We start from the raw sequence: 21,093 nt of genomic DNA, 5'->3' as shown, positions 1-21,093 counted from the left end.
TAGACCCAAATGCTTGGGGGACAGGGTTTTGCACTTTTGCTAAGGAAAGCAGTGGGTCTATTGACTCTATTGTCTTGCATGAGAACAACCCCAATGCCTTCCCCACTGGTGTCACACTCAAGTACAAAGGTCTTAGAGAAATCTGGAAGGGCTAGCACTGGTGTACTACTCATGGCCTGTTTCAAGTGGACAAAGACTTGCTCTGCCATACGGTTCCATGTGAAATTATCCTTCTGAAGCAACCGGGTAAGGGGCTTGCTGATGTTCCCATACCCTTTGACAAACCTTCTATAATACCCCGTTAGTCCCAAGAAGCTTCTCAATTCCTGATTTTGGAATGGGCCATTGAACCATAGCTGCAATCTTGGACCCATTGGCTGCCACGCCATGGCCTGAGACTATGTGGCCCAAATAGTCAATCTCACTTTTACCAAAGTCGCATTTACTGAGCTTGGCATGCGGCTTGTGGGTTCGGAGGATAGTGAGGGTTGTGTGGAGATGATGGGTATGCTCTTCCCAAGATGAGCTGTAGACAAGGATATCGTCAAAGAAAACCAAGATAAATTTCCTCAAGTAGTGTTGAAAAATCTAATTCATGAGGCTTTGAAATGTCGCCAGAGCATTGGTTAAGCCGAATGGCATAACACAAACTCGTAGTGACCTTGGTGAGTCCGGAAAGCCGTCTTAGGGATGTCATCCTCATGAACTCGGATTTGATGATATTCTGATCTGAGGTCCAGTTTGGAGAAGACTCGCGCGCCATTCAATTCATCTAGAAGCTCATCAATGAGTGGGATTGGAAATTTATCCTTAATGGTGGCTTGGTTGAGGGCTCTGTACTCAATACAAAACCGCCATTACCCATCCTTTTTCTGCACCAGCAGCACGGGCGAGGAGAAAGGACTGAAACTCTTCCTTACCACTCCGGATAACAACATCTCTTGCCTGATCTTTTCAATCTCATTCTTTTGTATGTATGGGTACCGATAAGGGCGCACATTGACTGAAGAGCTTCCTTTGTTCAGTGGAATCCGATGATCGTGGGTTCGGTGAGGAGAAGACCCTTAGGTACTTCAAATACATCCTCAAACTTGTCCAACAATGGCTGTAGTTGGGAAGGAACACTTGGAGTTTGAATTTCAGTGGTAATAGAGCATAGTTGAGCCATGAAACCGTGATTGGTCTTTCGATGGAATTTGCCAAGGGCCTTACCAGTGAACTGTTGCAATGAAGCAGTTTCTTCCCCTGAGTGTGATTTTCTTCCCGTGAAGCATAAATTCCAAGCTTTTCGAAATCCCATAGAACAGGTCCAAGAGTGGTTAACCACTGGATTCCCAGCACTACATCACAACCGCCCAGTGGAAACCAATCTCTGTTTGGAACAACTGGCCTTGCATTACCCACTCAAACACCGAACATTTAGCAGTACTACATAGCTTACTCCCATCTGCTACCGATACCCACAGAGGCTTTGTTTCCTGCACCTTGCAGCCCAACAATTTAACCATATTGACATCCACAAAGTTGTGAGTACTACCCGTGTCGATCAGGATAGTGATCATCTGCTTCTTTATAAATCCTTTTATCTTCATAATGTTGTAAAATTGGGATCCAGCCTCCAGAGGGAGCATAATCAGAAATGTGAATATCCATACCTTCCTGTTCTTCGGTCTCATGTATTTCCTGAGGTGATTCTGGCAGCTGCTCTGGTTCATCCTGTGTTTCCTCATCTGCAATCATTAAACAAAACTGTTGTTTCATGCATCTGTGCCCTTGAACATATTTCTCATCGCAGTTATAGCATAGGCCTTGTGCTCGGCAATCGTCATGCCGCCATCTTTGTCGGCGAAATTCTTTTCATCAAAACTCCTGATGAATTTGGCGGTTTCGGTGGAATTGCAGTTTTGTATGGTACCATCGCTGTGCTTGGAACTCGAGGACGAAGCTGATTTGGTTTTCGCGTCATTACTTCAACTGCCTCTTCCTGAAGTTGAGCCAACACCAGATTGCGAGCCATCGAAGTTGGTGCTAACATCTGCACTGCCTTGCAGATCTCCTCCTTCAATCCACCGATGAAGCAGCTGATAAAGAAGGTCTCTGGCAGTCCTTCGGTTCGATTTGCGAGTTCTTCAAATTGATCGTGATATGCTTCGATGGTGGTTGTATGCCTGAGTCGAGTGTGTTCAGCAATTGGATCTTCACTCTGTGCTATTAATGTAGTCCTAGATAAGGCAGCGGCAGTAAGCAGAAAACTTAGTTTTGGAAATCTGAATTGTGGGGGAGCCTTCCACAAATTGTATTATTTATAATTTGGAGGCCAATGGCCTAACACCTAGTCAGCCTAGGAATTTGAATCCCAAAGATGACTCCTATTACAAAAACAAGTCACTCCCTCAACAAAAATTGTGGAGGGGTGGGACAACTTAAATAAAAAGCTAAACAACTTAAAAGATTCCTTAACAACCAATATAAATAAATCACCTAACAGCCAATAGAAATAAATCACTTAAATTGACCATGGTCTGAACCGGTTCAATTTAAGTTTACAATTAAACTAAAAAAACTCAAGTATGGGAAAATAATCTAAGGCTCCAAACAGGTCTTAATCCTAGGGCTTCTTCTTATGCTTGCAGGATATTGGTATTGCTGTCCATCTTCCCATGATGCTTTATTGTGATAATAAAGCTGCCATTAGCATTGCTCATAACCCTGTCCAACATGATCGTACTAAGCATGTTGAGGTTGACCGACATTTCATCAAGGAGAAGCTTGAAGCCGGACTCATTTGTGTTCCCTCTGTGAAGTTTGCTGATCAGTTAGCTGATGTGTTCACCAAGGGACTAAGTGGCAAAGTGTTTCTTCCTATATTAGTCAAGTTGAGCGGGCACGGCATATATGCTCCAACTTGAGGGGGAGTGTTGGATTATATGAGCCAGAATACCGTGGGGGGTATTCTGGACCTTTTTTTACTGTTTTATTCTTATGTTGCTATTTTATTCGTATGTGGGTTTAGTCCCGCATTGATCACTTGTAATTCTGTCCCCTATTCTCATTAATATAAATTGGAGCTTGGGGTGATCATTAGTCATCCAAGCCTCCAAGCTTTACTCTAGTTTTATTCCTGTTAACAATCCTGACAAGTGATTTGATTCATATTGAAGGACCTAAAAGAGCCTAGGGTAGACCTAAAATGACCTTAGGAGAAGTGGTGAGGAAAGACATGCATATCTTTAGGCTGTATATCAAGTATGACCTCAAATAGAGCTGATTGGAGGGCAAGGATCCATGTAGCCAACCCCATTTAGTTGGGATAAAGCTGGGTTGTTGCTGTCTTATTTCTTTATGTTTTTTTTTATTTTTTATTTTTTTTTCTTTTTGGAAAAACACTGCAAACTGCCTTAACAAGATCCTCTTTAACAATGTCCCAGGCAACAAGGAAGAAACTGTAGCTAAAGCCATCCAGACTAGGAGCTTTATGAGACTTGATAGCAGCAAAAATCTCCTCTTCAAGTCTTCAGTAGGAATAAAAGAAAGAATTCCTCTGAAGGTCAGGAAGGACCTTAGAGAAAATAATATCTTCCAGAATAGGATCAATGGGTCCAAGGATGGAAGGATTAAACTGATTAGAGAAATGAGAAACAAAAGCAGATTTAATCCCTTCCAGGTCAAAAAAATAAGGAGCCCTCATGGTTTCTAAGACTATGGATGGGTTTAAGACTCTGTCTGGCCCTCATAGACTTGAGGAAATAAGCTGTGATAGAGTCCTCAAAAGTAAACAAATTAATTCTAGACTTCTGCTGGTAAAAGCTCTATTCCTTCTTAAGAAGGATACCTAACCTAGAAGAAAAAGTCCTCTCCTCAGCTAAGCCTGAATTGAGAAGATCATCTTGAAGCTTGGTTTGAATATCAATAAGAGGGGACCTACAATCCTCAACGACCTGGGAAATATTACCAAAGCTATCTTTGTCCCAATTTTTAAGAGCTTGCTTAACAGATTTTAATTTTTGAGCAAAGGTAATGAGGGGACAATATTTTTCCTTAGTAGGAGCAGCCCAAACCTGACTAACAAGAGAGAGAAAATCACCAGGACTGGCCCACATGTCAAAAAATTTAAATGGCTTTGGGCCAAATGATACATAAGGGCTAATAGTGATAATGGCAGGACTGTGATCCGATATGCCAAGAGGCTTGAAATTAGCCTGGGAAACAGGAAAGGAAGAAAGTCATCTATCATTCACAAGAACATAATCTAACTTACATGAGAACATGAGATCCTAGAATCAGAAACTCTCCAATTAGACCAGGTGAATTTGAATCCTGTCCACCTAAGGTCTGATACATATTAATTATCATTTGGGTGCAATCCTGTATCTAAGTGTTAAGGAGCCTTCTTTTGAACAGTCAGAGTCATTCATCCACGATCTAAAATCAGTGTGCTAAGAATTTATTGTCTAGATAGGATTTCTAAGCAGCATATACTTATTGTCTACGTTCATACACATTTATTTTGCCTAAACATTCCAGTGTGCTGGTGACCCTCATTTTCCGGTTCTGAATATTAAAGAAATATAGTGTTACCATTTTTTAAGGAACATAATGTTTTCCGTTCAAATGAAATTTATATGAAAATCTCAACTCATGTAAATTTTTGATATTTTTTAATATCATTTTTTTTTTTAATTTTATGTCGGAACAAACAATGGGAAATCCTATTTTACAGGAAAAAATCCTTTTCCACCTTTTACATGGAAAATAGATCCATAACATGAAAGAGAAGGAAAGAAAGAACTTTCAGAAATTTTACTGAGTTATTTAAACTCAACTCAACTAAGCCTTACCTATTCAGGATCAGCAACACAAATACTCTTTCTGCTATTCCTTCCTAGTTAAATCCATTGCAGTATGCTTAATAACTTGGCTCTATGAACCAATAAAAGCATTTGTAAAGGCACCAAAGCCCTATGAACCTTTGATCAACCACTAATACTAGAAATTTTAAACCATAGTTAATATTGAATCAAAACTCAATGAGAAAATGGAAGAAGGTAAGGAATTGATTCTAGTGTTGGTCTAGTGAAAAAAATGATTTTAGAACACAAATAAAACATTGTATGCATTTTAAAAATGAACAGAAGATCATGAGAACTAGAATACTATGCTAGTCTTTCAAACAAATACACTGAAATGGTGTATGTTGTTTCTGTAATTCATTTATGATTTCTTTCTTTTGTAAGATTGAAGGGGAAGACAGGAATACCTGTCCTGAGAGTCCTAAGAGGTCCGTATGATAGGAGGAGAGAAGAAGACTTTGAAGCTATTATTAATACTGACCTCTCTGATATGTTTGGAAATGGAACTTACATCATTACTCTCAGGCATGTGCCTATATGGAACATGCTGCTCCTTTATTTACACTGATTCTAAGCCTGTGAGTGATTGAATCTTGTTTCTATGGACAGCTAAACATAAAATGTGAATAATATTATGAATAACTATTATTGATTCTGCTATTAGATGCTTAAATAGTCAAGGTTGATGAAGGGGCAGCTCTCTAGAAAAATATAAAGAGCAAATACTATTCCCCCATTGCTCACATGAGTTGCTTATAAATGACTCCCCAGTAATGGTCTTCTTGGTGTAATGAAGTCCATCAAAACTGTGTATATATTTCTAGAAAGGGAATTGAAGGCATAGTTATGTAGGTTTGTACCACTTAAAACTACTTTTGTTCTGCTTCTTGCATCAGCTTATGAATCTCAGTATCTGCATATTTTATGCAGTGGATCAATGTCCAGGTTGAAGCTCTTCACCTCATGAGTTGAGACAAGCTGGGGATAAGAAAATGGGTATGTAGATTTCCTCGTGGATGATTACTAAACTAACGTTCTCATGGAGAAAATTGTTAGAAGTAATACTGTTTGGCCAACCTCAGAAATGCAGTTTCTACCAATCCTGACCAGGTCATTTGTATTAGCTCATGTAAACTTTATCAATATGATTTTATGGTTTCTCAATGAGACCATCGGTGGAAATGGGAAGATTCCATGGTTTGAAATCACAAGCAAATTGGCCTCTTACATTGGAAAATTTTGAGCAGAAGACACGCATTTGTTATTGGAAATTGTCTCAAGTTGCAGTTGATCAAATATAAATGTACATGAATGTAATTGTGAGTACCAAAAAGGGAAAAGGAATTCAATTGAATTTTATTCTTGTGGTTTTTCTGTACAAACCCATTTTTCTGTATTATTAAAAAAGATTCATGGATGTACAGGGTAACGATAGTATACAACGGATTGTTTTTCATGTTCCGTTTTTTGTTTATATCGTTAAGGTTTCTGCGTCATGTGAAATCTATTGACTTTGATTAGGAACTTTCAGTGAACTCTGTTTTGTTTTTTTATTATTAATTCATGCAATATTAGCATAGGACCAACTTCTTCTAATTACCCAGAGTAATATGCCGATTCCTCAATTCCCCTCCTTTTTCAGAACTTTCTGAATAGCGTTTTTCTTCAACTTAAACTTCCTCAGATGTGATGTTTTACCTTTTAATACATATCCATTATGTATCGACGATTAGGTGTTGGATATGTGTCCATCAAACCCGGTTCAATCCGGTTTGACCCAGTTTATTTTGCATTAAACATTTCATACATTTTGGTTTAATATGATCATATGTGATATAAAATTTTTGAGCAATGTATGCCCATAAGCTATACTTTAAATTGGTAATGACGACTAGGGTTTGGGTTGGGCACCTTTATCATATGGTCATCGCATTGGGTATGTCTAGAAATGTTGATGTTGAGGTATGCATATGAGTACGCACATGAGTGTGTATTGACGAAGAATCTTATTTTGTTGATTCCCTTATGTATTACTACCAGATATAGGTTTGGGATAGACATGCATCTCCAAAACCCAGCACCTGAAAAGATCTTGTCACTGCATTTCTTTAGTTCACCAATGACTGAGGTTCAAGAGAACTAAAGCCGGTGTTCTGGAAATGTGTAAATATTATGTGAGTGAAAGAGTCATTCAACATGGTCTTCACTATTCGAATGAGGAACACCGAGGGGAGTTGGTCTGTGGATGGTCGGATTAGAATCAGGATCCTGTACCATTTTGTAAATGATTTTTGGGAAACATATTTTCACGTAAAAAGATATAATATATTTATGTTTTGATTAAATGATTTAATCGTGTTTTGCAAATTTCGATCACGTACACAGATGCTCTAATATGGATATGTACCATGGAATGGGGTTTAGCAGTACTAGTGTATATGTCCTAGATTCCATGATGATAATGTTGTTTAATGGAGGATTGGTGCATAATTGTTATGTAGGGGTATTTTCTGGGATTTGCTAATTAATAATTAATTTGTTTAATTTTAAATGAGCTTGATGCAATTTTTAATTAAAGGTCCATTATAGATTAAAATTTTAATTATTTTATTTTCCTTTTGGATTCTGCTTCTTTACTAATTAAAAGTCCATTAGGATTTTAAGTCAAACAGGAGAGAGTGTCAGACTCTCACTAGGAATGAAGGGGCTCTTTAGAGCGCGATCTATTTAAACCTACCAAGGGGGGGACGACCAGCTGTGCTTAGGCGAATTTCCCCCCCCCCCTCCCCCTAGGAATTCATCTCTCTCCTCTCTCTCTTCTCCTTTGCTCTCTTGTTCTCTTGAGTTGTGAGGCTTTTTAGGGTTTTGGAAACCCTAGGTTTTTGGATTAGATCCTATTCTTGAAAAAGTTTTGGTTTGGCTTGCGAATCGTCTACTGCATCAAAGAGATCAAAGTTAGAGATTTCTTGAAGTGCTCGTTAGGGGAAGACCCATTAATTGGAGGAGCAACATTTGATGTTCTACAGGTTAGCAGATCTTGAAGTTTATTTTATGTATTAATTTTAATTAATTATTTGGTAACCATGGGATGTGAAAGAAACCCAAATCGATCTCTTTCCACTACGCATTCGGGTATGGAATGGTTCTCTTTCCATGGGATGGAAAAAAGATGTGTTTCTTTTTTTGTTTGTTTTCCATAAATTTATGGGACAAGAAAATAGATGATTTGGTAAAAAATTTTTACCAAACCCTAATTGGTTTCCCATGGGCAACCATGGAGGTGATCAAAGATTTCAACTTTGACCTTTCCAATTCTTGTGAACCCAAGAGATAATCCCATGACTATGCCAACATTTAGTTGCTCCATTACAACCTTGTGGTCTTGTGTTCGAGATGGGAAACAGCCTCTCTGTGAAGTGGGGGTAAGGATGCGAACATTATGACCCTTCACAGACCCCGCAGTTGTGGGAGCCTTGAGCACTAGATACGCCCTTTGTTGTGAAAGGAAAAAAAAATCCAAAATTACAGTTATAATTCAATCGGGCTTAAAGAAGAAAGTCAATATTTGCCACTACCCAACGATTTTGTTCTTTCTTTCTTCTTTCATCCTTCATTTTTTCTCTGGAAATTCAAAATATTCTATTTTTCCATCTTTGAGCTAACCTCTTACCAAAAAAATAATAATAATAAAATCTTTGAGCTAACCCAAAATTATTAGTTTATTACCCAAAATCACTATATTATTGCTAGTAATGAGTGCTTTTTAGGGTCACATTAGCCTCGACTTTGAAGCTAGGACCTGTAGGTCGATCCTACAGTCCATGGGATCATTGCGGTTCACCTTGGTAAACCAATATACATTATACTTTGAGTTTCCTATTTTAGGAAACTCTAAGGTTGTCCCTAGGGAACCCTAGGTTTGCCCTAGAGCACCCTAATCTGGCTTGGGCATCCTATTTTCAATTTTAGGGTCACCCATGGTCGCCCATGGTGCCCTGTAGGAACCCTACTAGGGTTTGGTATGACAAACCAATGCCCAGTTCATCTCTTTGACGTCCCATAAATTTATTGGGATCCATGTCATAGAGAATAATCATCCCTATTCCATCTCATGGATCGAGGGATCCATCCCACACCCGAATGCACAGCGGAAAACAATCGATTTGGGTTACTTTCACATCCCATGAATAATCAATATAATAAAACAACAGGAATTAAAGTAAAATTGCTAACCTGATGAACCTCAAGTGTTGCTCCTCCAATAGATAATAGTTCTTCCTCCGATGAGCACTCCAAGCAAACAGATCTGATGTCACACCCCAAACCATCCCCTGGGAGGATTAGGTAGGTGAGTCGAATCGCATAACGGCAATCCGCCAAATCCCACGGATCTAGAAGCAGTTAATGCATTCACGGTCCCACATTCGTAACATTACTACAAGTAAGATCAGAGTGTTGCAGATAATCTACAATTATAACAAAGAAAGAGAAAGCGTAGCGATACGGGAATGATGATGATATATATACATAAGTGAGTGTGATACATTCCCCATTATACCCACAAACTGAAAAGAAAAGCTGACAAATACATAAGCGAAAGGGAAATACATATATGTACAGGGCGAGATAACTCAACCCCAAAAGAAGAAAAGACTAAAAACTAAACAAAACCAGGAACGGGGAAAAACTCCTATCAAAAGCAAAAAGGAGTCCCCAAGACAAAAAGCATCAAGTGCACTCCTCACTAGTCTTCATCAATGACCACTAAGAACGCACACATCATCGGCACGACCTCGTCGGAGTCCATACCAATAGCATCATAATCACGAGGGCTCTCCTCCTCGTAACGAGCCTCCATGCCACAATGGCATCTATCTACACAATCATCTAGAAAGAAAAAAATATATAACAGAATATGAGCCCCACTGAACCCGTGAGTAAAACTTATCATCATGCATGCATATGCAACCACAATCCACATAATCCTATATGATATGCAAGTCCAGATTATTTAATTAGCCACCTAACAATACAGCTAAGGCAGGTTAGTGCTACTACAATCCAAAATATATGTATCCCTGGTGTGGGCTTGGTTACCCCTTCCCGCGATACACCCATTGAGTTATCGGAGAGAACCAGCCGGCTCCAGCATCTCCCTACCCAGGACAGCCCGATTGGCCCTCTGGATTGAACTAGTGAGGTAACCGACTCAACATAATTTCACCTTTCGGTGCTTCCCGACGTGTAATTCGAGGATAAACTTTATTTGGGCATATAGCCATGATTCACCTAGTGGTGTTTCCCAAGCTTGTAGCCCGAGGCTTCCCGGCATATTTGCCCTGGGGCATCCCAGCTGTGCTGAGGCTTCCTGGCGTAAACGCCTGAGGTTTTACGGTAGTCCTCATAGTCATCCAACACCTTAATCCCTGTTGGCAAGGGTGCGTAGCACGGGTGATGAAACTCTAACCCTATGTCTATATGGCATCGTATAAGTCGGGCGGTGTCAACCGTATCCCATACTATGGGCTACCATCAACCTCATTTCCAAGCCGACGATGGCGTCTAGTCTAACATTCACAGTCATCATGATATATTCAAGCAAAATTGATCAACAATCACACGATGTGTAATATTTGAGAAATTGAATTTAATTAAGTAACAAGCAATATAATTAAAGAATTTAATTACCGGCATAATAATACTGTTACACGTACATACACAATAATATTTCACTCACCTAGGTCTGGTTCTATGAACTCAGTTGTAAATTCAGTTCCGGTTGCAGTCTAGCTGTAGGCCTCGAGCGCGGGATCAAATCCTAGCTATAAATCAGAAATTGGTCATTCAATATTCCAAACTATTTTTGGATGTCCTAGGGTTGACCTAAGCTCACTGGGTTGACTCGGTGTACAATTGGTCATCACTTGGAATTCTATGGGCCTTGCACTGGGCCTTAGGCCTATGTCCCTGTGCATCATCCAGAGATTGTGGCCTAGGGACAGAATGGTCATTTATCATAGTGGTACATGTTCCTAGGTTATATTAGTCTCACAGTACAATCCCCAACTTGGCAGTGTTGTAGGACCATCACAGACAGGGTTTCCAAGCCCTGCGGGGCCCACTTGGGTACCCGAGGTGTTCATTCATGTGGACAGATGTGAGGACGGGTGTTTTGGTCATTTACCACCTCTCAACACTGATTTATGGCCTATGGTTGAAGATCCCCAGGTCAGATCAGCATTTCAGTGAAATTTCATTCACTGGGCGATGTCTCTGGGTGATGTCTGCATCGACCAGAGATTGTAAAATCTGAATCAGGCTGAGATTCCAAGGTTTTTGATCATGGGCAGTACATGGATCCTCTCCCCATGCATGTTAGGTCATCTTGGACCCCCAGGGGTATACTTTGCACTGGTCCTTGTGGATTTTCACTTGGGCCCACTACTTGGCTACCAGAAGCCGCCCAGACAACCTAGTGAATAGTAACCCAGCATATCTTTGGTTGCAAATCAAGGTTTTGACTACATGCAAGGCTGGATTCATGTCTAAAATAGCAATCTATGGCTGCTACAACCTAGGGTTAGGTTTCATGCAGCCAGGGCACACAATCTGGACCCCAAACTGCCTATTCTTAGTGTAATAGGGCAGTGCAGCCTGGCACAGCCCAGGTTTCGGTTCCAGATGTAAAACAGATATGCAAAATACCATAAAATGCTCAGATCCTTCATGCATCATGTTTGCATGTTGGATCTGAGATGGTCCATGGCAGCCCCCAGCTGTTCTGGGCTGCCAATGGCCAGAAATGCATCAAAACTACAGAAATCCATGGAGAAGAATGGTAAACAGTAGGGCAGCAGGTAAGGGCAGGGATTTTATACCTGCACTGGTCTAGGGCTGCTCAAATCAGGGCCTTGGAGACAGGGCTGCTCTCTTCCTCCTCCTTCTCTTTCCTTCTTCTTCTCCTCTTTTCTCTCTTTTCTTTCTTCTCCTTCCCTCCATGGTTTCAATAGTGCCAAGAGCTCTAAATGAGCCTAAGGCACACCTATTTATAGCCTAGCCCATAACTAGGGTCTATTTGGCTGTTAAGGCCCCTTTTGAAAATGCATTTTTGACTGCATTCTCAGTCATTCTGGGCACCCAGGTGGGGTCCACAGTGATCCAAGGGTATGAGGTGGTCCCTCAGACTTCCCTCAACCTATGGAGGGTGCCCATGTCCAATATGGGTGGTCCCCACAGATCAATTCATGGAAAAATTGCATTTTCCCACTCTGGGTGATGTCTACATCGCCCAGAGAATTTAGCAAGGCTGTATCTCTGTGGGCTTGCACAAGGGTTTGACCCAGGCCTAGGGTCTTGCACCCACATGTCACCCAGGGTCTTTTGCACTCATTTTCAGGTGTGGAACCCACATTTATGGAGAGGAGAGAGAATACCTGGAGTCTAAGCAGTACATTATGCTATGGGCCATGCAACTGCAGGGATCTGCAATCCATATTCTGACAGGTATGTAGGAAAACATCCTCAGGGTTTCTTCATCAAATTCAATCACTGGAGTGATACTCCACAATGTGCTTGGATGCCATGTCAGGGGTTCCTGTCCTTCAGTCAAGATTCCAGTTAGTCAGGGGCAGGGTTTGACATTTCTCCCCACCTTACAAAAATTTCGTCCCCGAAATATGCTTATCTTGTAACTTAAAGAGTTGGGGATATTTTTCTTTCATTTCTTCCTCACGTTCGCAAGAAGCTTCTTCTATGGGATTGTTTCCCCATTGAACCTTTACGAAGGCAACCGTGCGGTTACGAAGATTATGCTCTTTTTTGTCCAATATCTCCGTAGGCTGTTCTTCGTAAGTCATGTCCATGTCTAACTGTTCAGGTTCAGTTGAGAGTACATGTGTCGGGTTGTTGATGTATTTTCTTAGCATCGACACATGGAAAACTTCATGGACACCTTGCAAAGATGGCGGTAATGCCAATCGGTATGCTACGGGTCCCACTTTGTTAAAAATTTCATATGGACAAATGAACCTTGGGCTCAGTTTACCCTTCTTATTGAAACGTAGCAACCCTTTTGTTGGAGACACTCGAAGGAATACTTTTTCTCCGACACTGAATTCAATGTCCTTCCTTCGATGATCTGCATAACTCTGTCTTGATTGGGCCACCTTGATTTTCTCTCTAATGACATCCAACTTGTAACAAGTTGCTTGTATCATCTCTGGCTCGAGATATCTCCGTTCACCAACTTCATTCCAGTATAGTAGGATTCGACACTTCTGACCATAGAGAGCTTCAAATGGTGCCATGCCAATTGTGGAGTGGTGGCTATTGTTGTATGCAAATTCCACTAAGGGTATGTGGGCATCCCAACTATCACTCATTTCTAAGACACAGGCTCTGAGCATATCCTCCAGAGTCTGGATAGTTCTTTCTGATTATCCGTCCGTCTGCTGATGGAAAGCCGTACTAAGATTTAGTTAAGATCCCAATGCTTTTTGTAAACTTCTCCAAAACCTTGAAGTAAATCGAGTATCTTTATCAGATACTATGCTGACAGGCACTCCGTGTAAGCGGACTATATTTTCTATATATAGTTGGGCAAGCTTCTCCATTGAATAACTTATCTTGATTGGTACGAAGTGAGCTGCCTTCGTCAGTCCATCTACAATTACCCATATCGCATTCATCCCCTTCCTGGTGTTGGGTAGATTTGTCACGAAGTCCATAGTAATCCTTTCCCACTTCCATTCAAGTGTAGGGAGTGGTGTCTCTCCGCTTTAATTTGCTGACAGGTGAGGCACTTAGACATGTATATTGCTATGGTTTCTTTCATTCCAATCCACCAGTAGTACTTCTTCAAGTCCTTGTACATCTTCGTGCTTCCGGGGTGAATTGTATAGTGTGAGTTGTGCGCCTCTTTAAGGATTTGGTCTTGGACATCATAATCATCAAGCATGCACAACCTGTCTCAAAACTTCAATGCACCATCATGGGCTAATGAAAAATCTGGGTCCTTGTGGACTCCTTGTTGTACTTCCCAAATAATCTTGGCCAACTCGGGGTCCAATGGTTGCTTCGCAATTACTTCTTCTCGTATCGATGGCTGTAGATCCATACCTGCTAATTGTATAGCTGTTCCTTCGATCACGAGTTCTAGATCAAACTTTCGAGCTTCCTCTAACAACTGTTCGCTTACGATCAAAGAAGCGAGGAATGCCATCTAAGATTTTCTGTTTAACGCATCCGCTACAACGTTGGCCTTGCTGGGGTGGTACTGGATCTCACAATCATAATCCTTTACCAGTTCTAACCATCGCCTCTGTCTGATATTCAGCTCCTTTTGGGTGAAGAAATACTTCAAACTTTTGTGATCGCTGAAGATTTCACTCTTTTCAACGTATAGGTAACGTCGCCATATTTTCAATGCAAAGACTACCGCTGCCAATTCTAAGTCATGAGTGGGGTAGTTCTTTTCGTGTTCCTTCAATTGTCTTGAGGCATAGGTGACTACTTTACCTTTCTGCATCAGGATGCCACCCAATCCTGTTCTGGATGCGTCAGTGTATACTACCATTCCTCCAGTTCCATTCGGAATGGTTAAAATTGGAGCCGTCACCAACCGGTTTGTTAACTCCTGAAAGCTTTTCTCGCATGCTTCATTCCACTCAAACTTGGCGCCTTTCTTTATAAGTTTTGTCATGGGTGCCGAAATTCGCGAGAAATTTTTGATGAACCTGCTGTAATATCCGGCCAAACCTAAGAAACTTCGGATCTCAGTGGCACTCTTTGATGTCTCCCACTCGAGAACCGCTTGCACTTTATCTGGGTCCACTTGAATGCCGTCTTTGGTGAAGATGCGTCCCAGGAATTCGATCTAGTGAAGCCAAAATTCACATTTGCTGAACTTGGCATAAAGCTGGTGTTCCCGCAATCGTTGCAGCATGAAGGTAAGGTGCCGAGTGTGCTCTTCCTCACTCTTGGAGTATACCAGAATGTCGTCAATAAATACGATGATGAACTTATCCAACATGTCATGGAATACTCTATTCATCATGTCCATGAACGCTACCAGGGCGTTGGTTAACCCGAACAGCAAGACCAGGAATTCATAATGTCCGTATCGATCTTCAATTGATGGTACCCGGATCTAAGATCGATCTTGGAGAAAACTCTCGCTCCTTGCAGCTGATCAAATAGGTCATCAATGCGCGGTAATAGGTGTAGATTCTTTATGGTCAGCTTATTCAGCTAACGGTAGTCGATACACAGCCGCATGCTACCATCCTTCTTCTTTATGAACAACACGGGTGCTCCCCAAGGAGACACGCTGGGTTGTATAACTCCTTTCTTCAGCAGGTCTTACAATTGAACCTGCAACTCCTTCAATTCAATAGGTGCCATTCGATATGGTGCTTTGGATACTGGTCCTGCACTAGGGGTGAGATCAATTGCAAACTCCGTCTCATGATCAGGCAGTAGTTGGGTCAGATCTTCTGGAAAAACATCAGGAAATTCTCTGACGACGTCAAGTTCCTCCAAGGGCTTTATCTTTGCCTCGGTGTCTATCACTGTGGCCAAAAAGCCTTGACATCCTTCATCCAGTAACTTTCGCGCCTGTAGGGCGGATAAAGTTATCCTTCTGGGTTTCCTCTTTGGTTCACTTTGATAGGTAAAGACTGACCCATCTTCCAACTTGAATATTATCTTCTTTTCCGCACACATGACATTTGCTTCATAGACAGATAGCCAATCCATGCCTAATATCACTTCAAAGTCCTTCATATCTAGCTTTATTAGCCGTGCGGTCAAATTCTTCCCACAAATTCTCACCTGATAGGGGTCAGAGACTTCTTTTAAGGTCACGACACTACCCGTCGGTGTGCTGACTACTAAGTCATGCCCGATGTCTCTCGGTTGACCTTTCATCCTACTCGCAAAGGTTGTAGAAACAAAAGAGTGGGATGCGCCCGAGTCGAATAGTACTCGTGTAGGGATGGTTGAGACATTCAGGGTATCTAGGGTTTGTATACAACTTGAGTTATGAATATACACTGATTATTCCCTACAACTTAGCAGTGTTCAGTGGACTTACCTGTCAATACATCGGGGTTCGCCTCAGCTTCTTCGTTTGTCATTGTAAACACCTTTCCTCGCGTCTGATTGTCCTATGGCTGAAAATGTCTAGCATAGGACTGGTTCGGCGAGTTATTTCCGTACCCACACAATCTACATTCCTTGGCCATATTCCCTTCTTTGTTGCACACGTAGCACTTATAAGGTCGAACAGCTGGTATCGAGGCTTGGCTCACTTGACTTGTGGCTGGTAGGGCTGGTGAAGCTGTCGTTGTCGCTTGACTCGTAGCCTGTTGAGTAGGTCGATTAAAGGTGGGGCAGAAAGGGTTCTGACCCACTTGTGGCCTATGGTACTGAGTCAGATTGAGGTTTGAGCAGGTTCCGCGAAAAACCTTGTTTGGCCATCCAAAGGTCTGAAAATTATTTGGCCTTTTGTTTAACCCAGGCGACGTCGTAGTCTTCTCTTTTTCCTTCTCTTTAAATCTGTCTTCCATGGCCTTCGCCTTATCGACCATCTGAGCATAATCCCGGATGTCCATTATTGACAGTACCGACCCAATCTCGGGTTTGAGTCCTTTCTCAAACTTCTTCATCTTGCTAACTTCCCCTTTCAGGTGTTCTAGAGCGAAGTGGAACAGGTCCTCAAACCGTTGTTGATAATCTAACACTGACTTGGTTCCTTGCACCAGTGCAAAGAACTCGGCTTCTTTCCTATCCCTAAAACTCTCTGGGAAGTAGTTCATGAAAAAGACTTCTTTAAATTGCTCCCACGTGGGATTCGGATGAGTGGCTTCCAGATTTGGCTTAGTAGCCTTCCACCAAGCTTCAGCCTCATTCTGTAGCTGATAACCCTCACATATCAGCTTTTGCGCATCTGTACACTCAAGCACATCGAATGCCTTCTCTAGTGCACTAATCCACCGTTCTGGCTGCATTGCCTCGGAATTTAACCTGGAGAATGCAGGTGGTTGGAGTTTCTTAAATCTCTCCATTACCTTAGTGGTAGAGTTTTTCGCCAAGTGTTGAGGCACAGGTGGTGGGAAAAGTACGGGCCGGTTAGGTGGTGGAGGTGGTCTGCACGCTCATGCATCATGGTTGCAAACTCCGTAGACATCTGTCCCAACAATTCTTGTTGTTGTTGCATGGTCCGCATCATAGTAGTCATGAAGACACTCGCCTCACCGGCTGCCATACCCGGCTGAGGTGCTACAGCAGTGGCTTGAGCTGCCGCTGGTGCCCCTAATGAAGCAGCCGATGCTTCAAAATTTTGGGCCTCAGTCCCATTTGGCAGTTCAACCTCCGGTATAACACGAGGGCGTTTTCCTTTATGACCACCTCAAGAACTTCTTGTGTTGACCATGGTTGCTTTTCTGAAAAGTGCAACACACTCAATAATCCAACACTTCCTTTTGAGGTCAACAGATTAATTCCTAGTTACGACATGTACATACCTATTCCACAGTTCCAGTAAAATTTTGTAGTCATACCAACAAGGTGTATTATTATGCATATTTTTTCTTTATATTTGTTTTTTTTTTTTTTTTTTTTGTAGAGTCCCTTTTACTTGTATTTTTGTTCTTTAGGTATTTTATGCGGTGTTTCACTATGCATGATACTAAATAATAAACTTTAATTAATTTTTTTTCCTTTTACATAAGGAATCTTTTAATTATGTACCTGAATCTAGCAGGCAAGTAGTTCCAACTTCTTCCCGAGCATACATTTTGGTACATGCAGGTGTTCTATGTCACTCCTAACTTCGTCAGCCAATGACAGATAGGTAGCTCGATCCACGGGTTCACTAGCATCCGCAAGAGCTAAGTAAACTACTAATTGGTTCTCGGCACGAGCTCATATCTCAAGTATCTTGATCAGTCTTCTCCTTAGTTGCCTAATGTATCGCATGATGCTAGGGTCTCCAGGCTTGACTGAGATAGTAGGTCCTATCATGAAGAGGTTCTAGGCATCAAGTTACTATAAATACTTAATTAAAAGAATTGAGTACATGGTTATAGGAATTTAAGTAATCATGAGCAGGGAAAACAAATGGGTTGGCTCGAGGCATCTTAGCATCTAGGGGTTCAACTTGACTGGACAACCTATTGAATCCTATTCTTGGCTGGCCTAGGCTGTGGGTATGGTAAGATCTACGCTCCCTAAGCCTCATAGATACATATTACAACATACCAATTATCTATGTTCAAATTTTGCATAGCATCACACCACTCAGTTCATATATGCATAGTATTGGGCACATAATATTAAATATTTATGCACACACTATTAAATATTTATGCACACACTTTTTTTTAACATAAAAAGTGGGACCCACTACTATTTCTTCTTCTTCTTCTTTCTTGTTCTTCTTCAACCACCACCCCACCACCACTGCAACCTTTGTCCCACTCCACCAGATTCTCTTTCTCCTTCGATCCCTTCCACTTGAATTGGCACCATGTGAAAGTGCCACTTGTGTGGCGTTGCCCCTGATCTTGAATCCCGAAACCAACACCGAGAGATCCCGAGAGTCCAAAAAGAAGAGGAAGAAGAAACCTTCGAATCCGAGCCAGAATCAGAACCAGACAAGATGGAAATCCCCTGCCGAACAACAGATTTATTCCTCCAAGCTCATCGAAGCTTTGCGTCAAGTTCGCCGTAATCCTTCACCTTCACTAGCACCAGCATCTTCTTCTTCCACTTTTGATTCTCCTTGTCCAGCGAAATCTATCCTGCGCGGGGGCCATGCCGTGAGAGAAGCAGCAGACAGGGTCTTAGCCATAGCAGCCAAGGGGCGAATGAGATGGAGTCGAGCAATCCTGACAAACAGACTCAAATTGAAGTTCAAGAAGAAGAGGAAGCAGAGAGTAACTATCCCCGACAACTGTAGATCCAAGAGACGAAGGGGGATTAGCATCCTTGCCTTGAAGAAAGACAAGAGGTTGCCAACGGTTCAACGGAAGGTGCATGTCCTCGGAAGCTTAGTTCCAGGATGCCGAAAACTCCCCTTCCTTGATCTTCTCGAGGAAGCCACAGATTACATAGCAGCCTTAGAGATGCAGGTCAGAGCCATGACCACCCTCACTCAACTGCTTTCCGTCGCCTGTGGCGCTGCACCCACCGCCGATCCTTCGAGTCTGGACCGCCTCGGTTCCATGCAGAGGTGACCACTAGAAAAAAAAATAAAAATAAAAAAAAATGGCCAGGTCTCCTACCTCTGGTTGTTCTGGCTCGCTTGTCGCGACCCTTTCTTTTAAATTTTTTTCATTTGCCCATTATTCACTCTCATCATTCCTTCGCCTTGGATTTTATATTCTTGTATTTTATTTGTATAATGGCTCTCTTGTTTTTTAGCTTTTTCTCCAACATTATTTAAATGCTTTCCAGTTTCCTCGTATTGGGGGTCTATGGACTCCTGGAGGGAGTAACGCTCACCGTTTTTGATGACCAGCTGGTTCTAATGGGGCTAATGGGGGAACCTGAGGACTTGCATGGACTGGGGCTCTGGGAAGTGGATTATGACACCTACGAGTGTAGGCCGATCAGGGAAATGCCGCCGGAGATGGTGGAGAAGATGAGGAACGAAAACTCACCGCTCTCGACCATGCGTGATGGTGAAGAAGATGAGGAACAAAAATTCACCTTTAATCTGAACCTGCAGATCTCGCAGAGACTTTGAGTCTTCTGCTACCAATAGTAGTAGTTAGTTGAATTGATCATCAGGGAGGGTGGGGTGTGGTGTTGTTAGGTTGCAGGGGGGTAGGGCGGGTGGGATTGAGTTGCAGCAAGTGGTGGGGCCAGTGGGGTTGCAGAGAAGAAGAAGAAGAAGGAGGAGGAGGGATGGTGGGTCCCATTAAGTTTGTTTCAAGAGTAAAATTAGTAAAAAGGAAAAAATTAAGAATTAGGGGTATATTAGTCATTTTAAATCATGAATTACCAACACAGTACCACTTAACGGGAATGATATAACAGAGTGGGGCTATCTGTAACAACTAACCAAACCTTAGGGGGTGTGGTTGTATAATTTAGAAACACAGGGGATTGCTCTGTATTTAATACAAACCTCAGGGGGTGGCAGTGTAATTTTCCCTTTTTTTTTATACATGTTATTCCCTTTATATGAATATTTATAAAAATTCATGTGTTTTATGTTTATTGAAGTGTTTTTAGGCAAAATCCAAGTTTCCATAAGCTGTTATGCAAAAACAGCAAAATTTTAATCTCTGGGCGATGCCTCTGGGCGTTAGATGCATCGCCCAGTGCTATCGCCCAGAGAATCGGGGCTCAGATATAACAGTCCGAGAGGGCCCCATTTCACTTCATTTCTTTTCTAAAGTTCCCTAAACACCTAGGGCAAAGCTTTGGAGCTTAGTGTGACCTTTTCCACACCAATTCCTCCCACTTCCACGGGTCCCCCGCGGTTCTACGCAACTTTAGGTAAGATTCTTTACCTATTTTCCTAACTTTAGGTCATTTTCTTTGTTTTTCTTGTTTTGGCTAGGGTTTTCTCACTTTCCCATGCCCTAACTATTCCTTTTCTTCTCTCTTTGCAGCCTCATGTCTACTAGCCACAGAATGGCAAGGAAATCCGTAGCACACAAGAGGCTATGGTTCGAGAGTGAGCATTCCTCATCCTCTTCTGTGCCACCTACTTCTCCTAGGGAAGATTCATCATCCTAGGAGCCGGATTTCGATTGGTTCCTATTCTCTAGGTACGAGCATGCTAGGGACTGGAGCAAGTTTAGGTCCCTTAAGATTGTTAATGGGAGGGTAGTACGGGTGGATGACTTTCACCAGTACAATTTGTTCACTAGGTTCAACATTTTGGGTTGGACCTCTATGCTATCACCTACTGAACCATGTTATCCCAACTTGGTTCGATATTTTTACTGTAACCTAGTACCATCTGGGGCACAGGAGTTTAGATTGGAGAGTAGAGTCAAGGGGGTGGACATTAGACTGACCACTACCACCTTAGCAGGGATCCTAGGGCTGCCAGATACTGGTGAGAGATGTTACTACAAGCCCAAGGTTGACATTTCTGATATGTTCTCTTTGGAGACCAGGAGGAGGGTCTTGAAAGCATTGACTGGTTCTGAGAGTACTCCTAAATCTGAGGCTTCCTATAAACCCAGTGCCCGAGTTATTAGTAGATGTGTCTCATATAACATCT

At 41.9% G+C, this 21,093-nt stretch overlaps 2 protein-coding genes across 5 annotated transcripts in view; both read left to right on the top strand.

Annotated features, from left to right (window-relative positions):
• The window catches only part of LOC122640902 (probable sugar phosphate/phosphate translocator At1g06470), an 84,866-nt gene extending 78,617 nt beyond the window's left edge, over positions 1–6,249 (top strand). For 2 of the 4 annotated variants that reach the window (XM_043834187.1, XM_043834184.1), the window contains one exon: positions 5,781–6,249. The gene's annotated coding sequence lies outside the window, so the exon portion shown is untranslated. Of the gene's footprint in view, positions 1–5,760 lie in introns of all 4 variants that reach the window. The other 2 variants (XM_043834185.1, XM_043834186.1) reach the window with 2 other exon arrangements.
• LOC122638828 lies at positions 1,828–19,599 on the top strand. Its single transcript, XM_043831674.1, has 4 exons — positions 1,828–2,021; positions 5,235–5,375; positions 18,388–19,083; positions 19,308–19,599. The coding sequence occupies exons 1-4, from the start codon at positions 1,828–1,830 to the stop codon at positions 19,597–19,599; spliced, it is 1,323 nt and encodes a 440-aa protein (XP_043687609.1).
• Positions 19,600–21,093: the final 1,494 nt, after the last annotated feature.

This window comes from Telopea speciosissima, chromosome 9 (genome assembly GCF_018873765.1).
Source record: "Telopea speciosissima isolate NSW1024214 ecotype Mountain lineage chromosome 9, Tspe_v1, whole genome shotgun sequence".
In the NCBI taxonomy this organism is placed as follows: domain Eukaryota; kingdom Viridiplantae; phylum Streptophyta; class Magnoliopsida; order Proteales; family Proteaceae; genus Telopea; species Telopea speciosissima.
This window is presented reverse-complemented; position numbering and strand designations above follow the sequence as displayed.